The sequence below is a fragment of the Epinephelus moara genome, chromosome 24 (assembly GCF_006386435.1).
Source record: "Epinephelus moara isolate mb chromosome 24, YSFRI_EMoa_1.0, whole genome shotgun sequence".
Taxonomy (NCBI): domain Eukaryota; kingdom Metazoa; phylum Chordata; class Actinopteri; order Perciformes; family Serranidae; genus Epinephelus; species Epinephelus moara.
In genome coordinates, this window is record NC_065529.1 from 343,586 (window position 1) to 365,806 (window position 22,221).

Below are 22,221 nucleotides of genomic sequence, written 5' to 3' on the forward strand. Positions count from 1 at the left end.
TTGCAATAATCCAACCTACTAAAAATGAATGCATGAATAAGTTTTTCCATGTCTTGTTTAGACAGAAACCCCTTATTTCTAGCTATGTTTTTCAGGTGGTAATAGGCAGATTTAGTAATAAACTTTAAATGGCTGTTGAAGTTCAGGTCTGAGTCAATAATAACAACAAGATTTCTGGCTTGATTTGTAGCTGTCAATGACATAGAGCCAAGGTGAGCACTGATCTTTGCCCTTTCATTTTTAGGGCCAAAAATTAACACCTCTGTCTTTTCTGGATTTAGCTGGAGAAAATTCTGGCACATCCAGTCATTGATTTGATGAATACAGTTACTCAATGAGAGTAAGGGACTGTAGTCATGTGATGACACTGAGATATAGAGTTGTGTGTCATCAGCATACGTATGATAGGAGATGTTGTGATGTTCCATAATCTGGGCTAGAGGTAGCATATAGATGTTGAATAGAAGTGGTCCGAGAATGGACCCTTGAGGAACCCCACATGTGATCGTAGTTCGCTCAGATTCATGGTTACCAATTGACACAAAAAGTCCCTATCTTGTAAGTAAGATTTGAACCATTGTAGCACAGTGCCGGTGAGTCCCACCCACTTTTCCAATCTGCTAGGTAATATATTATGATCAACTGTATCAAATGCAGCACTGAGATCTAGTAATACCAGGACAGAGGATTTGCATGCATCATTATTCTGATGAATATCATTTAAGACTTTGATAAGTACAGTCTCGGTGCTGTGGTCTGGCCGAAATCCAGACTGAAATGTGTTAAAAAGATTGTTTTGCATCATAAAAGTATGGATTTGCTGGAAGACAACCCTTTCAATGATTTTCCCCAAAAATGGCAGATTTGATATTGGCCTATAGTTACTAATACTAATACTAATACTAATACTAATTGTTGTGGCGTCCAGATTTGATTTTTTTAGGAGAGGTTTTATTACTGCAGTTTTCAAGGTTTATTACTGCAGTTTTCAAGGCCTGGGGAAACTGGCCTGCTTTAAGAGAAGTATTTATTATCTGCTGTATATCTGGAGCTATTCAGTTAAAAATGGTTTTAAAAAAGTTTGAAGGCAGAATATCAAGGCAGCATGTTGTGGGCTTTAATTTTGAAACCGTTTCTGTTAGAGTTGTGTAATCTAGGAGGCTAAAATGTCCTAGATTAACCGGAGGACAGGAAGGCACAAGTGTTATCATTCCTGAGCTGGAGCTGCACACTGCCTGTCTTATCTGTAATATTTTGTTTGTGAAGAAGGCTGCAAAGTCATTACATGACTTATTGGACAGTAGTTCAGGAGGGAGTGATGCTGTGGGGTTGGTCAGTCTGTCCACTACAGTGTGGGGGCATTACTACTGTTTCTATTGATAATCTCTGAAAAATATGATTGCCTTGCATTCTTCAGTTCCTGGTTATAGTTGCGAAGACTCTCTTTATAAATGTCGTAATAAACCTGGAGTTTGTTTTTTCGCCACCTGCGTTCAGCTTGTCTACATACTCTTTTGTATTCTTTAACCAGTGTGGCGTTTCTCCAGGGTGCCTTTTTCCTACCTGACAGAACTTTGGTCTTAATTGGGGCGATAAAATCAATAACAGTCATAACATTGGAACTAAAACTGTTTACAAGGTCATCAACTAGAGCTGAGGGCAGGGTTGGTGATGGTGTAAAACCCTGGGTGAATAATGCACAGATGTTATCATTTATATAACGCTTTCTGATCACCTCTGCTTCACTTTTCATAGGATTAGCAAGGGTGGTCATTTTGAACGAAACACAGTATTGGTCAGATAAAGCGGCATCGTTCACCACAGCCTCAGAGTTATTAAGACCTTTGGAAATAATTAGATCTAATATGTGTCCTCTGTTATGTGTTGATTCTGTGACATGCTGAGAAAGCCCAAAGTTATCCAGAATATTTAACATTTCTTTAGCACACCCATCTGTAAGATTATCAACATGAATGTTAAAATCACCCACTAAAACAACACAGTCAAAATCCATGCACACAATAGACAGCAATTTGGCAAACTCATCAAAAAACCTTGCATCATATTTGGGGGGTCTGTAGATGGTCACTAAAATTGCTCGACAGGGGGATTTTAACTGAGTGGCAACATATTCAAAGGAGTCAAACTGACCATAAAACATTTGCTTACACTGGAAGCTGTCCTTGAACAGAGTGGCAACTCCGCCTCCTCTCTTATGTATTCTTGCTTCACTAAAGAAACTAAAATTTGGAGGGGTTGTCTCAATCAAAACTGCTGCACTATTTTCCTGACCTAGCCAAGTTTCGGTTAAAAACATAAAATCAAGTTTGTGCTTCTTAATAAAATCATTGATTAAGAAGGATTTGCCAGCCAGAGACCTGATATTTAGAAGTGCTAATTGTGAAACGCTTTCTGGCATAAGTTTAGAGACAGACTGTGATTGACATGAGATACATATCAGATTTGATAGGTTGACCGTCCTTGATTTTCTGCAGTTGTTTTTATTTTTTCCATGCCACCGGCTGTGTGAAATTGCCGGCATAAGGGGGAAAGCGGCATGGTGACTGTCCTATCTCTTCTTTTCTTGACATTCTTGCTGGCACAAAGACAATCTCTGCAGGCTTCTTGTAATGTGGAGGACAGAGTCACAGACCGTGACGTCATCATCATGGGAGGCGGTTGTTGTTTTGGGAGCAGTAACTGTCTGTCTGTCTGCTCCCTGTGTGCTGACCTTCCTGCTTGTCAGTGCATATATGTTCTGATAAGATGACTCGATGGTGTGAGGTATGTTGTAGCCAAGATGTCTGGAGCCAAGGTTGTTTGGGTGAATCCCGTCTGGCATGAAGCGGCTTTTTATGTTCCAAAAAATATTAAAATTGTCAATAAATCCAACCTGTTGCTCGAGGCAGGCTGATGACAGCCAGGTGCTTAAGCCAAGGAGTCTGCTGAAGGACTCGCAACCTCTGCCGAGTGTTGGGATAGGTCCAGAGATGAAAGACACTCCTGAGTGAAGTGTTTCCAATAAAAACAAAAAGTCTTTCTTTAGGGTCTCAGACCCAGATTTATTCTTGAGGATGTCAAATGAGCCAGCATGAATAACAATCTTCTTAATATGTGGCCGTGTGGACATGATGTCTGGTAGCATAGCTGCCACCTCTCTGACTGATGTGTTATTCACAGTTAGATTTTCAGTCCTGGCCATTTCCACCTGCCTCGTTATAAAATCCCCAATCAGAATAGTGTCTATCCTCTTAGCTTTGTTTTTGGCAGAATGCTCTCTGGCTCTTGGCCTGGCACTGGCTTGTGACCCATTAACTTTGTTATTGCTCAGTTTCATAGTCTCACCTTTATGAGTTAAGCGACTCTGTTCCCTCTGTTGCCGCTCTGTTTCCGTGATGTGTGCTAGGGGGGACACAGAGCCGTCCGCGCGGGGAGCCTGCCGGCTGTCAGCCGGGAGGGGAGCTGCTGGCAGAGGATGACTCCCGGACTGGGGAGACGTGGGACGGGCTGCATCATCCTTGAGCTCATCGGAGTCCGGCACTTCGACCCGCGATGACAGAGGCTCAAATCTGTTGGAAAGGCTGAGGTGGGATGAGAGACCGACGCCGAGCGAGGTCCTTTTTTTGCTCCGTAACACCACCTCCGACCATTGCGGCTTACGACGGGGCGTTGAACTGCTGGGCTGCGGAGGAGAGGAGGTAGGATCCCAGGCTACTGTGTCCTGAAGAGCAGCTTTTAACAAGGAGATCTGTCGAGACTGCTCGTGAGCCACGTCCAGGGTGTTTGTCAGCACCTCAGATTGGGACTTGAGTTCCGCTGACAGCCTTCGGATGTCTTCCCTGAGGTTGGCAATGATCCTGTTTTTCTTAACGAGTTGCTGGTTTTCATTGGGAGGGCTGGATGTAGCCATTAGCTTAGCAAACCAAGCTAAGTTGCTACAGGTTGCTATGGGCAGTCTTGACTTGGAAAAAAAAATCAAATTATACCCAGCTGTATTTATCAATGTTATCTGCAATGTCAGATAACAACACTACAACAAAGGCAATCGGTGGAACATGACCAAGATATTAATGATATCATCTACCAACAGGCATACACACATGAGAAATGTTGCAGACAGTTTATATTATCAGCCTGGATCTGGGGCTTGTTGTAACAGTAAATGGGATGTGTTGTAACTTGTGTAAGTTAAACTGTGTCTGTGTGAGTGTACATCTTACCCCGCGATGCGCGATGTGGGCAGCTGGGTCCAGCCACACGCTGCTACTGCTGCCAAGTACTAACCGCTGCTAACCCCGCCCGTTGTAAAGAGTGTAGGATATACCACTACTAGGAATGGGAGGGGGGCACTAAATCTTTTAAGATTTAAAAAGCACATTATTGTGCGATTATAATGAGCATCCCTTACATTGTGCTTTCAATAAATACTACTGCATTGTTCAAAATTTATTGTGTCTCAAATTATTCTAGGGGGGGACAGCTTTACTGGAGGGGGGGTCATGCCCCCCCTGTCCCCCCCCGGGATTTCCGCCCCTGCATACAACCACATAGTGGTAATTGTAGCTTTAGTGACTGCCTGTAAACTTAAAATGTCATTCTTCATCTTCAGTATCATATTGATCTTAATCCTAGTTTTTAGATCTTGAGTCCTTATCGTTCTCACATTGTTTACTGCAAAAGCAAAAGTTAGTGCATCGAAAGTCATTTGACCTACAGGAACATCTTAGTGTTGAATAACCTCATGTGCGGTGGCATCTCAACATTTCAGTGATGGCCTGAAGAGCAGGTAGTACATCAGTGGTAGTGGGTCTCAACTGGCCTTTATCATCCATTTTGCTGAGGAACGCTTGCCTAACCCCAAAGTCGAGCTTGCACATGTAGCTCCCCCATCAATAAGCTGTTAAACTGCATCCTCTGTAGGTGGTAGGTAAATACTCTCTGCCTTATACTGGTCAAAATGTGCCATCTCAACTCTGGAATGTTTCTTATTGTGATTCTTTTTGAGTAAAAGTCAAATGTTTGAGTCACGTGTTTCTGTTGTTCCTCCGTTACTCTTTAATGATCTGAAAGCATCATCAGAGCTTCAACAATGTCATCCTCAGCTTTAAGGAAGATCTTCAACCATGTTGCGTTATGCCTAGTTAACACTTAATGACTTGAGCCCTGATTTGCCACTAATTTAAAAGAATGTAAAATATATTTTGGATCTCCCCACCAGAGGCCCCAGATAAGATGCAAATCAGTGATGGCTCCCCACTCACAAAATTGGTGCTCGAACGCTATCTGTTCAAAAATGTGAAGTGACCAATGCAAGGCAGACACATTCCAGATAGTCAGCATGCTAAAAATCTGGACCTATCAGGGACTCAGGTTGAGAATAGAGATAAGATCTAAGCCCTGTGGTGCTTTTTCCCCTCTGTATCTGTGTCTTGAATCTGCTTTTATCCATCCACACAACATTCACTACACTTTAAAATGAGCTTGGGGTATGCAGTGGAGAGACGCCCACACCCAGAAGACTGGAAGTATATACCATTTCATACCATTGGCATAGCTTGTAATGAGGTATCTTTTGTTATAGAGTGTCTCTGGAAAGAGTAACAGAGAGAGGGACAGAGAACATGGACTGTTGCACACAATGTATAATATAACCTGTATTCTTTTATTAATAACCTATGATATTTGTAAGCACCACGAGTTGACAAACGCATCACAAGACATAGGCCTATTCATCGGAGATTCCTCCTGGTGAAGGATCTTATAGTGTGTGACCCCTTTGTTTCTAGTCAGTCATGTAGTGTGAAAACCACAATAACTTCCAAGACTCCCGATTACAAGACAAGTTGTGTAGTGTCAAAAGTACTTTGGAAGTTGTGTGAGTTAGAGTGAAATGAGCTTAAACCGACTCTTGCAAACCGTACAGTCAGCAACAGAGAATGCATTCTGGACCTACAATATCCCAGAATGGTTAGATCTGCAGAGCACCTGAGGCCATCAAGATTGCAGTGTTCTTTGCCAGCAAGTCATAGTTGGCCATTGCCAAAAGCAGGACATCTGTGTCAGAAGAGAGGAAAGTAAGTTGAACATCTGCAGATTTTTGTTTTGCTGTTGATACAGCAGAGCAGATCATTAACGTGTCAACTTTCTCATCATTGTTTTTGCTGAAGCTTCCAATATCTTTGTTGCTCTTTGTGCAACTAGATGTTGAGGTGATGTGACCAATTTAGGGGAAATATGGCTGTATTTTAGTGTTAATTTAGCTAAAGAGTTAACATAAATTAATCATTTATTAAGCACATGAAACGATACAAGGTATGACTCCGCTGAAATGTGATCCCCTCAGCTCCTTTAGCCTGTGCATTGGAAGTGAGTCATTTCTTCTTTCATTGTAGGCTACTGTTTTACAATCTGGCTGCAGTGTGTGTGTTTATGGCATCCTGGAAATTCTGTTAATCCATGGTCTCTTGTTGTAGAGAATAAGAATAATAAGAATAAGAATAACTTTATTCATCCCCAAGGGGGAAATGAAATTATCCGTCAGCTCATCTATTATGTGTCAAAGAATTATAAAGCCTGATGGCTGTTGGTATATAGGATCTTCTGTATCTCTCTGTCCTGCATCAAAGAGAGAGGAGCCGTCCACTACAGTTTTTTTTCGTCCATCAAGGTGTTGTGGAGTGGATGATCTGGGTTGTTCATGATGGCCTTGAACATCTTCAGTGTGCATCTCTCCACCACCTCCTCCAGTGTGTCCAACCTGACTCCAGTCACAGAGCCAGCTCTTTTGACTAGTTTGTCCAGCCGCCTTGCATCTTTGTGTCTGATGCTTCCTCCCCAGCAGACTGCAGCATAAAACAACACGGTTGCCACCACAGACTGATAAAACATCTGCAGCATCTTACTACAGATGTCAAAAGATCTGAGCTTCCTGAAGAAAAAGAGGCAGCTCTGCCCCTTTTTGTAGAGAGCGTCTGTGTTTAGGGACCAGTCCAACTTATTATCCAGGTGTACACCTAGATACTTATAGCTTGGCACCACCTCAATGTCCACCCCACAGGTATTCACTGGCTGAAGAGGGGGTTTGGACCTGCGGAAATCTATGATCATTTCCTTGGTCTTTGAGGTGTTCAGGTGGAGACAGTTCTTGTGACTCCAGTCACTGAAGGCTTTTATCAGGTCCCTATATTCAGACTCCTGCCCATTCCTGATACATGCCACAATAGCAGTGTTGTGCAAGTATTTCTGGATGTGGCAGGACTCAGAGTTGTATTTGAAGTCCGCCGTGTACAGTGTGAACAGGAATGGAGCCAGGACAGTCCCTTGCGGAGCCCCCGTGCTGCTAATGTCCCAGAAACACGGTCCCCCAGCCTGACATACTGTGGCCTTCCTGTCAGGTAATCTGTGGGGGGCTGCCACATTGGAGTTGTACACAAGTTGTGGAGGAGGAGGAGGAGGAGGAGGAGGAGGAGAAGCAGCATTGGAAGTGGGAGTGGCTGCTGTATTGAATCTATTGAAGAACTGATTGAGTTCATTAGCTCTTTCTGCATCACCTACCACTGGCTGTCTTTTCTTGTTGTTGTAACCAGAGATGGTGTTGACTTCTCTCCACATTTCACGGATGTTGCTGTGTTGTAGATTCCTCTCCAGTTTCTTTTTGTATTCCACCTTTGCCATCTTAAGTCTCTTCTTCAACTGATGTTGCACTTGTTTGAGCCGTGCTTTGTCACCATCTCTAAAAGCTGCCTTCTTCTCATTGAGGATTGTCTTAATGTCACTGGTAATCCAAGGTTTGTTATTGTGTAAACAGCGTACAGTCTTTGTAGGTATGACTGTGTCTCTACCAGAGTTGGGTATAACGCGTTATAAAGTAACGCATTAGAGTACTTTGATTAGTTTTTGCAGTAACGAGTAACCTAACGTGTTAGTTTGCTGTTTGAGTAATCAAATACTTAAGTACATTTTCAAACAAGACATCAGTTACTTCCGTTACTTTTAAAACGCTGGTCCTTCAGCTCTGAAACAGCAACGGCTGTCGTTTGGTTCTAATAACGGAGATAACGTTAAACCTGTCAGTTTGAAAGAAGCCACAGAGCTTGTGGCTCGCTATGTGGTCGGAGAAATGCTGCCGTTGTCTACGGTGGAGTCTAAATAGATGGAGTAGGACTCGCTGACAGACATATTTCAGACTCAGGACTTGCATTATGCCTGGTACATGCTACACGCTGGTACTCACCATTTATACCCGGTCGTCTTTCATGGCATGTGTGATGTCATCGGGTTATTTTTGTCCTATTTTTATTACTTTCACCATTATTTGAGTCACTGCCAGAACTGTGTCTGTTTATGTGCCAGCCGACATGTTGTTGTAGTCACCTAAAAGCGTCAGCAGATGACAGGAGCTACATTTGAAGCGCCATATGTAAACTATCAAGCTACTGTATCTTCCACAGGAAATTCTGACAAATGTTTCAGAATAAAAGCCTATTTGGAAAATGGAGGGATTCTCTCAGCCGAGGTTATAAGGGGCTTTTAATTTGAAACAAGTGTTGAGTTTGAAATAACGGTGCGATATGTTAACTTTATAAAGACAACGGAGCGGATAAAAAGTAAATATATAAACACACAGAGGGATTAATAAATAACGGACCGTCTATAATGTACTTTGTTTCAAATGAAGCTGGGAGCCTCTGCAGTTGTGGTGAGGAAAAGCCCCGCCGCTATTTGTTAATGTTATTACTTCATGTCCGACCGTGAGGATGTACCATTGTTTGCTAGCTTGATGCTAATGACAGTAACGTTAACTCAGTGGGTTGACAAAGTGCCTCTGCTGTTTCACACCATCATTTCCCCCTTTTACTCTGTGTGGTAACATCCCTAGAGGAAATATTAAAAATGCTGGGGTGTTGTTGTCATACAGTTGTCTACGGCAGCAGATTGTTCTGTGTTTCTACTGGTCAAAGTGACGACTGTGATGGGAGAATTGGAACTCAGTGAAGGGCAAGTGGTCCATAACTTTAATTCTGGAGACAAAAAAATGTAGGCTTAGCGCCCTGTGGTCCATTGCCCAATAGGAAATGTAGAATACTCAAAATTACTTTAAAAGTGCTTGAGTTAGGCAACTTTTCTCAGGGAGTAACGTTGGAAGTACTTTTAAAGTAATTGAGTTACTTTACTCAGGGAGTAACGCAGTAAAGTAACTAGTTACTTTTAAAAAAAGTAACGCAGTAACGTACTTTGATTACTTTTAAAGTAACCCTTACCCAATACTGGTCTCTACAGAAGTTGATGTAATCAGTAAAACAGTCAACCTGTCAATCAATGTCCATGATGTTCTCCTCTGTTTCCAGCAGCACATCGCAGTCTGTGCATTCAAAGCAGTCTCTTAGAGCCTCAGTAGCCTCTGGTGTCCATTTCCTGACTGTGAGTTTAGTTGCAGGCTGCCTCCACACACGGGGTTTGTAACACGTCTGCAGAAGAACCAAGTTGTGATCTGACCTGCCCAGTGGTGGTAAGGCAGTGGCTCTGTAAGCTTCTTTGACATTGGCATACAGCAGATCAAGGGTTTTATTTTCTCTGATTGGACAGTTAACAAACTGTGTAAATCCATCTCTGGTTCACAAATAAAGCCAGGCCCCCACCTTTTTTCTTGCCACTAGCTTTAGAGTCTCTTTCCGATTGTATGAGAGTGAAGCCAGGTAGATCCACGTTGGAGTCTGAGATGTTTTGATTCAACCATGTTTCCGTAAAACACATGAGACTGCACTCATGGTGTACTTTCTGAGTCCTCACCAATATCTCCAGTTCATCACTCTTGTTGGGCAGAGAGTTGACATTTCCCATGATGACTGATGGCAGAAAGGGCTTATATCTCCATTTCCAAGCCTTCACCTTTGCACCAGCATGGCAACCACGAATACACCTCTTTTTCTCGGCTGGAATAGCATGGTGTCCTCCCGACTTGCTCCGTTTCAACGATAAAAGCTCCTCTTTTGAATGAACTCTTCTCCTCACAGAAGTATCCATTACTAGTTGAGAAAAATACAATAAAAATTCAGTAAAACTAAGTAAAATTGCAGAGCAAACAGACTTTGTTGCTACTAGTTGAAGCGCATGTTCTATCTGTGGCTGTGTGTTTTGGGTGCAGTTGCTTCTGTTGTTTTACAAATGAAATCCACCACAGACTCAGTAAATTCATTAATGACATCGATGGAGTTGTCCTGGAATGTGCTCTATCCTCTGATTGGCCCCACCTCTCGCACCTCTCGGGGGATGTGTTGAAGTATGTTTACATATCTCAACCTCAACAAGACAGTGGTATGGTCGCTCCTCCTGTACACAGGGAGTGCTGCTCTGCAATCACCTCTGAATGGCGTATGGCAGTGATTCAGGGTGTTTATTCTCCTTATGGCGCAGGGCGAGCAGGAACAGGACAGCACCTCACATTCATATTGTCACACCAGTCCTTATTTATCATTAAGCACACACTTCCTCCCTTTCTCTCGCCAGAGTCTTCTGCTCTGTCAGATGTCTGTGCTTATGTCATAGCTGTCAAGCAAGTTCTCAACTGACAACTGCTAAATAACTTACTGTGGTTAACATTAGATTGGTATGTCAACCAGTGGTTAACACTAGCTACTCAGCTAACCTTTGCTGTTGTTTCACTAAAGCCAGCTGCTAACGTTACCTAGCTGGTTGCCAAGTGTAGTAATAAGAGGTATGATAACAAGAGATACAGCAATTATTTGCCTAATACAACACACATTATAGGCAGATGCATCATTAGATTAATTTCTTAATGTATTGGAAATGGTCCTATTTGTTTCTCTGTCTTGAAAAATATGTAATTAACTTATAAACTCAGAACCCATTTGATTTATCATTAGGGACCCAGATAAAAAGAATTTATGGATGGTTGCTATTTTGAAAGTCCAAGATGGCTGCCACAGAGACTTTGAAAAAATGGAAACATTGGTTTTGAGGTTTGTCAGACTCTGAACTTTCCAAAAATGTTATAGTTTATAAACTCCCCAAAGGTTTTGAACGAAGGTTGAAATCAAGACATAGTGACCCTGACTAGTATTGACTTTCTTCACCTTGAGACCAGGTATTGAGGTAACAAGTATATTCTGGTGGTAGTCGGCCACTTCACCAGATTTGTCCAAGCATATCCCACCAGAGAAAAAGGCTGGCAAAACTGCTGCTAATAGGATTTTGAATGACTTTGTCCCTTGGTTCAGATACCCGGCCAAACTCTACCGTGATCAGAGCAGTGAGCAAGAAAATGTAATTTTCTCTCAGGCAGTTTGCTGACATAAACCATTCCAGGACCTTCCCTTTCCATCCACAAGGCAATACTGTGGAGAGGTTCAATCAGACTCTGGGCTCTAGTTTCGCAGACCGGGCGTGGCGGAGTAATGAGAGTTTACTCAGTTCGCCATGGCGGAAGAGAGCAGCAGCATCAGACGGCCAAACTTCTCCCAGGAGGAAACTGATGTTTTGGTCCAGGAGGTCCAAGCTCGCAGTGTCCGAATATACGGAACTGCGAGCAGACCTCCACGGGCTGATGATGCAAATGTAGCCTGGGAGGAGGTCACCACAATTGTAAATCAATGTTGCGTTTCTCTCGTGCGCGCGCGCGCTCTCTCTTTCTCTCTCGCAGTCTCACTCGGTTTCTTTTCTTTTGACTTTTCTAAGATGACAGTTGCTGAATATATACTCCCGATCTGATGCTGTGGCTGTTTGTGGTTGGCTGAGGGGGATGTGAACTCATTTGTTTTCAACTGTGTTAATCAAATCAGGTTGGGTTTCCATTACGCGTGCCAAACGTGCCAAACAGTGCCAATCCCCTTTGATCTGACATCAGATGTGACATCGATATAGAGATACATTTATGTGCTGATTGCAGATAGTTGCATTGAGTTGGTTTTGTGGCTATTTATTGCATCGTTAATGTGCCTGATATTCTGGAAACCTGTCTGTGAGGTTTTGGTGATGTGTGCGCACTGTCCGCCAGTAAGCTAAACTTTGGCTTACACCGGCTGCGCTCCGCCTGCGCTGACAGTAGACATGGTTTCAGTTGGCAAGCTTTTAGCGCACCTTCGGCAAAGCCTTTTGGCACGAAACTGTCACTGTGCCAAGCTGGATCTGTCGACACCTCCCCCTGCTGCGCCGCCACACCCATCTCAGCGCACCTCGGTCTGCCAAACTACCAAACTGAGCGCGCCTCGGGCTGCGCTGGTCGAAACTAGCTCTGTGCGGGGTTCGCCACCCTGTGCCACCCTGCGCTGCACCGGGAAACTAGAGCCCTATATTGCAAATGCTGCGAACATAAGGTGACAGAGAGAGAGAGAGAGAACTGGAAGAATCATTTGCTTCATGTCATTCATGCTTACAATTGTACTAAGCATAAGTCAACAGGCTACTCCCCATGCTACCTACAGTATTATGTGGTCGCCATCCATGTCTTCCTGTTGACCTCCTCTTTGGTTTGGTGGTAGAGGAAAATACAACAGTTTACAACACAGCAAGAGGCTACTAAGAAAAATGGGCAGAGAAAATGATTGAGGCATATTGGACAGCAAGCACCAACAGCCAACGGTCCAATGCCAAAGCTAAACATTATTATGAAAGAAAATGACAGAGGTGTGATTCTTCAGGTAGGAGACAGGGTCCTTGTCTCAGGCTGCTAAAAGAAGATGTCCATGCAAATTTATATCCTACTGGGAAAAGACAATCTACATTGTCAAAAAGCAGCTTGGTGTCAACCCAGTCTATAAGGTGAGCCCTGAGACTGGGAGCCATCCCATCTGCACTCTCCATAGGAACTTGTTGCTCCAATTAAATTACTTACCTGTAGTGCCTCCAGCCACAAACATACCTGTTAAGTCTCAAATGGGAAATGGAAGGTCAGCAAAACCACTGAGCACAATCAAACAAACACAGACAAATGAGACAAATGAATCAGGTGAAGAAGAGGAAGGACCACAATATTGGCTGCAGGTATGTAGGGAAATTGTCACTGAGGAAAAACAACAAAGATAAAATGAAAGGATGCCATGGGCTGATGAACCTCAGTCTTACAATGAGCAGGAGCTGTCTCAGGCTAATGACTCTGACATAGAGGTCAAGAAGACCCAGCCGGACGCTCAGCCTACATTGGTTAGGTCTACCAGAGATGGATGTCGTGGCCAGATTTTCACTTACACCTCTCTACACCTCTCGCCTACCAGCCACATGTCATTGTCTCTCTCTCTCTCTCTCTCTCTCTCTCTCTCTGTCTCATTGTGTCATGCGGATTACTGTTAATTTATTATGGTGATCTGCTCTGTACGACATCTATTGCACGTCTGTCCGTCCTGGAAGAGGGATCCCTCCTCAGTTGCTCTTCCTGAGGTTTCTACCGTTTTTTTTCCCCGTTAAAGGGTTTTTTTTGGGGAGTTTTTCCTTATCCGCTGCGAGGGTCATAAGGACAGAGGGATGTCGTATGCTGTAAAGCCCTGTGAGGCAAATTGTGACTTGTGATATTGGGCTTTATAAATAAAATTGAAATTGAAAATTGATTGTTAGTGTCATAGGGAGGCTTATTATAATAAGTTCTGAGTTGGAGGAAAAAACAGTTATTGACAATTTTCCATAGAGCACTCAGGAAACGTCTGGGGGATGACAAACCTCCACATCACCTGATGCTAAAGATTCGCTATGGTCATGTCTTTGATGACATCTTCCACAAGATAACCAGCAAGAGAGATGAGACTAGCTTTCCAAGGGCAGTGCATTTCGATTTTCAGTGACCTCCCTCATTAAGTTGCCAAAGTCAGAGTGGCTTTCACCTCAGCCAGGAATACTGTTTTTTTCCAGCCAAGGGTGACACACCACAGAGCTACTGTTGCCCAAAGAGGCCCTTGCTTTTTTTCACAAGTGCCATTTCAGACTGTGGTAGAAGAGTGGGATGGTAATGTAGTACTATTTATGCCCGGCCCACAGATATTACAACTTAAAAACAGCTTAACAACTTTTCTCTTTTTTAATCTAAAGGGAGCTGTTGGGAGCTTTTATAAGTTATTTCGGGGTGGAATAGTTAGAAAATAATTACAAATTATAAGTAGCCTAATTCAGTATTTTTTATATCTAAACATCATAATGGACATATAACTGTTTGGGCCCTTTTTCTTGGGGGGCTAATGGTTAAGTCCACCCCTTATTACTATGGTCATTCTCTCATTTTTTATACAAGGTCTATCCTGTGATTACGCTGTTCTCGTCACCCTAAATAACACTTATCCAGATCAGTGCAGGTGGTGTAGAAATGCAGGAAATTTGTTGTAATAAAAATATAATATCACAATGGAATAACAACAACAACAACAACAACAACAACAACAACAACGATAATGATAATAATGATAATAAATAAAACTTAAAAGACTGGAATTTTCTGGTCTCACACTGGAGGACAGAGGGCATGATTAGTAGAATGGAAAACCTTTCATCTTTGAACAGAAACAGGAGTTACCATTCCGCCTCTGAAGCCTGCAATATGTGATTGAAAGCTCTGAAAAAAGAAAGTGGATCTTGATTAAGATTAACCAGATACTCCCCCTTGTACCAATATTTGGACTTCATTAACAAGGTATCTACATGACCTGACAGGTCTTCAGAAGCACAGAATTCTGTTTCCTCATGTACAGACCAAATAAGGTATTTAGAAGTCTTAAATTGCATTCATAAAAATCCTAAATAGTTTCTATGCTTGCTGTAGGCAGTAATGTTAGCTATAAACAGGTATTCTGGCTGACTGCAGGCTGGGGGGAGAAGTAGGATTGTTGCTGTTCAATCCTTTATTTGTGTATTTTTAATCAACCACATAGCTAGCCCTGTTCAGAACTGCCTCATCCACTGCATGAGGGACAGTCTTGGATGGTTCTCTTAGAAAAGTTTAGTACTGTCATTGTCATGCAATGGCTGGGATATACGGAAATGGGGCTAACTTATGTCATTACTGCTGGCTACAGGAGCAAGAAAACTGATTGTCTCATAATGTGCAAGTGTCAGTTTTAGTAAAAATACTAATCAAGGTGATCCTGCCTATTTGTCTTTCCCTTCCACTTTGTGGCTCAGAGGCTGGTTTATAAAGTACCAGGAAGGAGCACTTCATGAAATGGAGGTCCACAAGAGGGAATGGATCAACTCAGAACTTAACTTTGACAACATTCTCAATGGGATGCTGGCTCTTTTCACCATTTCTACCTTTGAAGGATGGCCAAAGTGAGTTATGATCTGTACTATGCTAATTCTTTGATGGTTTCTATTAATTTCAGCATTGACATACAGATGTCTGCTGTAAGCAGCTTCTAAACAGTTTACTCAGTGGCATTAAATATATCCACAATCCATTTTTATCGATTTGGGGTTGATTCTCTTTTCTGTCTTCATATTGCATATATGTGGATTTGTGTGTGACTTTTTCTTTTTTTTGCATTTTTACCTAGGTTACTATATAAAGCCATTGATTCAAACTTAGAGGACAAAGGCCCAGTGTACAACAACCGAGTGGCCATTTCAATCTTCTTTATCATCTACCTTATCCTTATTGCCTTCTTCATGATGAATATATTTGTGGGCTTCGTCATCGTCACCTTCCAGGAGCAAGGAGAGCAGGAGTATAAGAACTGTGAGCTAGACAAAAATCAGGTATGTTAAAAGTGACTGGAAAGATAAATAAAAATACTGTTGCACAAGGTCAAAGTCAGGGCTGAGCACACACAAACACACACACACACACACACACACACACACACACACACACACACACACACACACAGTCACTGACACGGACACGCCAAACAGGCAGTAATGTAACTTGAGAGCAGAGGCCACGACAGAGAGAATGAAATGCTAACACAAGCAAATTTTACTCTAGCTGCAATGACAATGCTAATTGCCACAAGAGCAATAGACCCTAAACATCAATATCAATCAATTTTATTTATAAAGCTCAATATCACAAACCACAATTTGTCCTTATTAAAAAATACTGGAATACAATACAGGCCTATATTCTGCTTGTTGACTGCCATCAGCATATCTACAAATAAGGTGAGAATCACAGATGACAGTGGCCGATGTTTTTCTGTTGTGTAACATACATTTTTCGCAGGCTAAACAGCAGAGCCTTAGACCATCAGCACACTGTCATCCTGAAGACAACAGGAAAGGTGTTTGGGATGAAAAGAGGAAACCTTTGGAGCAAAAGGACACAGTATACTCACTATAGATGCGTGACAGCAGGGGTGTCAAACTCATTTCAGTTGGGAGCTGCATACAGCCCACTTTGATGTCAAGAGGGCCGGACTAGTAAAACTACCGCATAATAATCTTATGAATAACAATACCTCCAAATTGTTTCCTTTCTTTTAGTGTAAAGAATTACAAACACAATTAATGAACAATCTATTCACAAAACCTGAGATGTCTTCAGAAAAATAACTGCTATTTCAACAATGTGTCTCAGTTTTTCCACATTCCGTCAGTCTATTGTTCACTTTTAGTCTACATGTCCATTACAATTTATAGATCACAGTGGATCTAAAAAGGCACAAAACATTAGTGCAAAAACATTCTGAAAACATTCACAATTAATGAAAACAGCATTTAAACAGATAATGAACAGCCCGAGATCTGGCTCACTCGTATGCTGTCATAATACTGTGTGACAACTTTGTTATGGCCTTGCATCATTTTGTTCAGAATATTCAAGCGCTCTGTAATATCCACCGTAAATGCAAGGTCCCGCAGGCATACAACATTCTTCAGCTCCGGCACTGGTTTTCCTTTTTGCTCCATAAATTGTCCAATTTCCTCTTGTAAATCAAAGACACGCATCAGCACGGCTCCACGGCTTAACCATCGTACTTTGGTGTGGTACAGCAGGCCATGGGTAATGTGTTTATCAGTAAGAAGGCTGTCAAACTGATGATGGTTCAGACCTCTGCCTTAGATGAAATTAATAATATAGTCAACCACTTCAAAGACATGATCCATTCTTAACGACTTGCAACACAATGCTTTCTGGTGCGAAATACAGTGAAAAGTCCAAAAACTGTGCTCTCCATTTGCAGCCTGCACTTTTCCTCTGAATTTTGTCACAACACCTGACTTTTTACCAATCCTTGATGTTGCGTCATCGGTAGCCAGGCTGACAGTGCGGGCCCAGTCGACCCCGACCCTGTCCAGTGCTCCAACAAGAGAGTTAATTCATTCATTAGTAGTTAATCATTAGTAATTTGCTGTTGTGGTGTCTGTCATTGTCACCAACTTAAGGAACTCCTTGGTGACAGTCAAACTCTCATCACCACCACGAATGAATATGGCCAGTTGAGTAACATCGGTAATGTTCGTGGTCTCATCAACTGCAACCGAGAATGCAGCAAATGACTTAACCTTGTCCTTAATTTGACTGTCAAAATCTCCAGCAAGATCGGAAATCCTTTCTGCTACTAAATTTCTTGTCAGACTGATGTTGGTAAAGGCCTGGCAGTTGTCGGGGCACACAATTTCTACCGCCGTCAGCATGCATGTCTTCACAAACTTGCACTCGGAGTACGGCTTTGATGCTGATGCTATTTCATTTGCAATAAAGTAGCTAGCTTTAACAGCTGCATCACTGATCTCTCGGCTACAACTAAAAACAGACTGCTGTTTCCTCAAACCTGCCAGCAGTTCATTTATCTTCTCTGTTCTCAGTTGTCCTTGCAAAATCTTGTATTTTTTGCTATGATTAGTCTGATAGTGTCATCAAATATCATATTCCTTTAGCACTGAAAGGTGCTGCAAACACACCAAGCACACTGGCTTCCCATTTACCTGTGTGAATAAATACAAACTGATCCATTTTTCTTGGAAAATCCAAGACTCTCTGTCCAGTTTTCTCCTCTTTGATGAAGACATTTTTCACCAGCGGCTCCTGCATGTAATATCTGTAAGCACTTGACTGTGTTGTCACGTGACTCACAGATCCATGACAGATATCCAACTTAGGGCTTCCTACTTTTATTAGGACAGTGGGACCCCTAGTGGACAAATACAAGAACAGCAGTGCATGTCCTCTATAATTTTCACACTTTTCAAAGTCATCCTGAGGGCCGGATTGGACCCTTCAGCGAGCCGGTTCTGGCCCGCGGGCCGTACGTTTGACACCGCTGCATTGCAGGATGCACCCTATTTTGTACCTGATAATGCTACATCATGAACAACAAATCTGTATTGAAATTGACGGGAGGACTGCCGGTTAAAATTAGCTGTTATCAGCACTGCCAGAAGGGTAGAAAAGGCTTAAAAATTATTGGATTTTGAAGATGTGAGTAAGTAAGTATTCTTACCTATGAGTAGAGACTAGAGTCAGAACTGCAAGAGCTGATAGGCATACATGTGTGTATTTAAATGACTTTTTAGCACACCTACAAATCTACCCACATCCATTTTTTAACTGTTTGCCATTCTGTGCAACAGAATTTTTAACCTATATGTGACATGGCTCCCTCTCACAAGAAGAAAACGTGTGATCTGGATAATTACTGGACATTACTAGAATATTTACATAAAATAACAGATACAAAAGAATAAATATATTTTATTCCATTCTTTGCCATCAATACAACAGCACCATCACAACATATCGTTACACGTGTTTTGTTTACTGTTCCCGCCACTATTTGACTATCAGACTATTTGTTCATCCTGTGCCATCCAGAAGGTGTTGTCTGTCTGCCTGATTCCACGTGAGCATAAGACCATCAATTTTTGTTATAGCTTACTATTATGAAATTAAATTACAAAACAACATTACTGAAAACCTGTTCATATTCTGCATGAAAATTAGGGATGTCCCAATACAATCTCAAAGATCGGGATGGGGACCAGTCAAGGTAATTTTTTTAACTGATCAGGATCACCTTTATTTAACTATATCGAGAATGTGATCCTTTATTTTTGTAAGCTGGTGTTTTCTTTCTTTTTTTTTTTTTTTTACTCGTAAAGCTTTCATGCGCAATAATGCTATGAGTGCAGCCGTCATTGACTCCCCAGCTCTCGGCTGCTCCTCTACTCTCTCTCTCTCAGCAGGGGCTGTGCACCACCTGTGGCGCAACACTACACACCATGCACAAAACAAAATATAGAATGAGAGTTATGAGCACTGGTTTTATTTCAGTTAGTGTGAGAAACTGCTTGTTTATCATCTATGGCACCTGGTGTTTCACTGTCCTGCTCTGGGCAGAGACAGACAGTGAAGAGTGAATGACAGCCACAGTCACCACACCACTGTAATAAAGCACTGAAAAATACTGTCTTAAAGGGACAGAAAAATTCCCTCCAGACAGTGACAAGACCAAAAAGATTAAAGAAACATTTGTTAAATTATACTTTAGGTTGTAAAAACAATACAAACGAAAAACATTAAGGAATGGGTTGGATGGAGGGACCTTTTTTGAAGCCCATCACTCATCCAACTGGCTCCCCATAGTTCAACACTGCTGCGCTTCAGCACTCTGTTGACAATTCATTTCTAGACGTTAAAACACACAGACTATGACTAGAAAAAAAACCTTCAAAAGGAAATCATTATTTTTAAAGATTTTCATGGAAAAGTAGGTGAAAAAGTGTGTTTTGTGGTCAGTCATAATTGTGACCAGTGGGATAATGTGTTGTATCTGCCATTTATTGACCAAATGAACATAATCTCCATTGCAGTCATCAAAATACCCCAGCTCAGTTATTAAAACATTTAAAACTCTGTCACTGGCAGTCCCCAGCATTGCCACTAGAATACTTTATCACATTCTACAGTGACTACTTTACATATTAAAAACTTTTACATTGACATATGACGTGCTAGGTATCCTTCTGCATCTGTTATTGACATTCCAGGACGTGCTACCAACACTGGGACATCAACTAAAGCATGTGGTTGGGTTTAGGCAACAAAAACATGTGGTTAGGTTTCGAAAAAACATCTTGGTTCGGCATTTGAGAAGGGCACACTCGGCTCCCAGGTGAAAGTCCGGGGTTCATTGGACCCATCCACCTCCCCTCCTCCCCACCCTATACAGACTTTCCTACTCCTTATATTACGTCGTTACCAGCAGCGTTTCAGCCTGACTATATCTAGCAGCATGTCATACCGCCCTGATAGGTGCCATCCAGCCATCCAGAGGCATGTCATAACAATGCCAAAGGTTACGTCCAGCTGCGGTTTGGCTGGGGTGGAGAGGCCTTTTCTCCTTCTTTTCTCACTCCCTGCGAGGAAGACCGGCACCAGATGTCCTCATCATCCACTGTGGCAGCAATGACATGGAGAAGGTCAGCAGTGTCAAGCTGGTCAGCATGATGAAGGAGGACCTGCACCAGCTTCACCTCCAGCATCCTGGCATTAAGATAATATTTTCTTCATTGGCCCAAAGGTGCAGGTGGGAGGCTGGTGGCAATCCAGCAAAGATTGACAAGGCCAGGAAATGTGTTAACAGTGTTATGGCTACATTTGTTCATAGTTAAAACGGTGCCGTAATTGAGCACCCTCACATCAGACACATTCATCTCACACCTAGGAGAAATTATATGTTTTTAAGTAAATTAGTTAATTGTCTTAAAGACCATCTCCAAACGCAGTGAACTGCTTACAGTTGGCAGTGTCACTGCTTTTGAATTTGGCCTTTAGGACACATTTTGTTAGGCCTGAACATAGCCCAGGCTATCATGGCTAATGTTAAGTTTTTAATATTCATCTATAACTTGTTTAAAATTTCAATAAATTCTATTTACATTTGCACTCCTTTTGTCTTTGTTACTGACTGAATGTTGTATTTCACAATCAAATCTGACTGTCAATTGAAAGGGCAAACAAATCATACACTACAGATAAAACATAAAGCATTAATGTTTAACATTGTCATTGACAAATAATTAAGCAGTCCATTTCTGTGTGGGCCTGATTATTTTAACTTTGTACTTCAAGATAACTAAGCACCTTACACCCAGCAGCAAAGCCTGAGAAGATTTTGGAGAGTAACCTTTGTTTGCTGCTCTGTTAGAAGTCTAGTTTTAACACAAAAGAATGTGACTGGATAAAAGGGCTGAAAGTGAAAAACAAAGAATTAGCTGGACACAATAGTTTTGAAGCCCCCAAGGAGGTATCACTTGTTCGCTATGTTGCCAACTCTGAGAGGGTCTTCCTCAGGCAAAGGTATTGTGACATTTTATAGTGAGGCAAACAGAAACATAACCAGCCAATTGTGTGTTACGTTTTTTTAGCCTCACTATATAAGCCTCAATACCAAGCAATACCCACAGAACCTTCTCATATGTCACAACGTCACAAATAAATAATACCTCCAATGGGACTTAAAACTATTCAGTGTGCAGATATTTCCTTGTTTTTCACAAAAGGAGAAGAGTTTCTCAGTGAAATTTCTTAATTTGTCTTAAAGAAATGTTAAAACAAAACCAGAAAAAAAGCACACTCACCACCAAAATGATCTTATTGCTGAGTAAGTGGCTGTCATTCATAAAATAGTTTTGTGTTTAAGTTCTGTAGATATTTGACTTTATATTTGAATGTGATTTTGAATTTAACAGTGTACTACCAAGACAACTGGAGTAAGAATGTACAGTATGCAATTCATCCGCATTAAAATAATTGTTGCTATCAAAAGGAAACTGAACTGTTCTCAAAGCTCACTGCCACTGTGGAATCATGCTATGTTCGGCTGTCTCATTATAAGAATATTTTTTTCCATTGGTTCTTCACAGACTGTGTGTGGGGAAAAAGGTAGTAATTCTCACTTTGATAAAGGGTCTTTGCATAAAAGGCACTAAAATGTTAAAGTTGGTAAATACATGTCATGTTCCTTGATTGATAAAATCTTCATTTGGCCTTTTGCATCAGGGGAACACTAAACTGCACTGGTGTGTCAGTAATTTCACCTTATCAGTAATAGTACAGAGCAAGCTGTGCCCTAATCGAGTACTTAGTAATGTATGACAATTAGTAATTTATGTAATGCATTTAAATGTATTATGGACAATAATTCATCATTTTAAACTAATAAGTTTCTTGACTCTTTGTGAGGTACTGTATGAAAAAAGGTGTCTTTATCCTGGAGTCAGTGCTGAAGTGATGACTCTCAAAGTGTTCACTGCACAGATGGGAAGTCTTGTTTGGAGTCCAGT

The 22,221-nt window shown here is 41.7% G+C and overlaps 1 protein-coding gene across 1 annotated transcript in view; it reads left to right on the forward strand.

The window, feature by feature from the left end:
- The window catches only part of LOC126386418 (dihydropyridine-sensitive L-type skeletal muscle calcium channel subunit alpha-1-like), a 509,728-nt gene that overhangs the window by 246,212 nt on the left and 241,295 nt on the right, over positions 1–22,221 (forward strand). Inside the window, 2 exon segments of the mRNA XM_050038752.1 lie at positions 15,118–15,264; positions 15,489–15,690. Of these exon segments, the coding sequence (XP_049894709.1) occupies positions 15,118–15,264; positions 15,489–15,690 (349 nt within the window).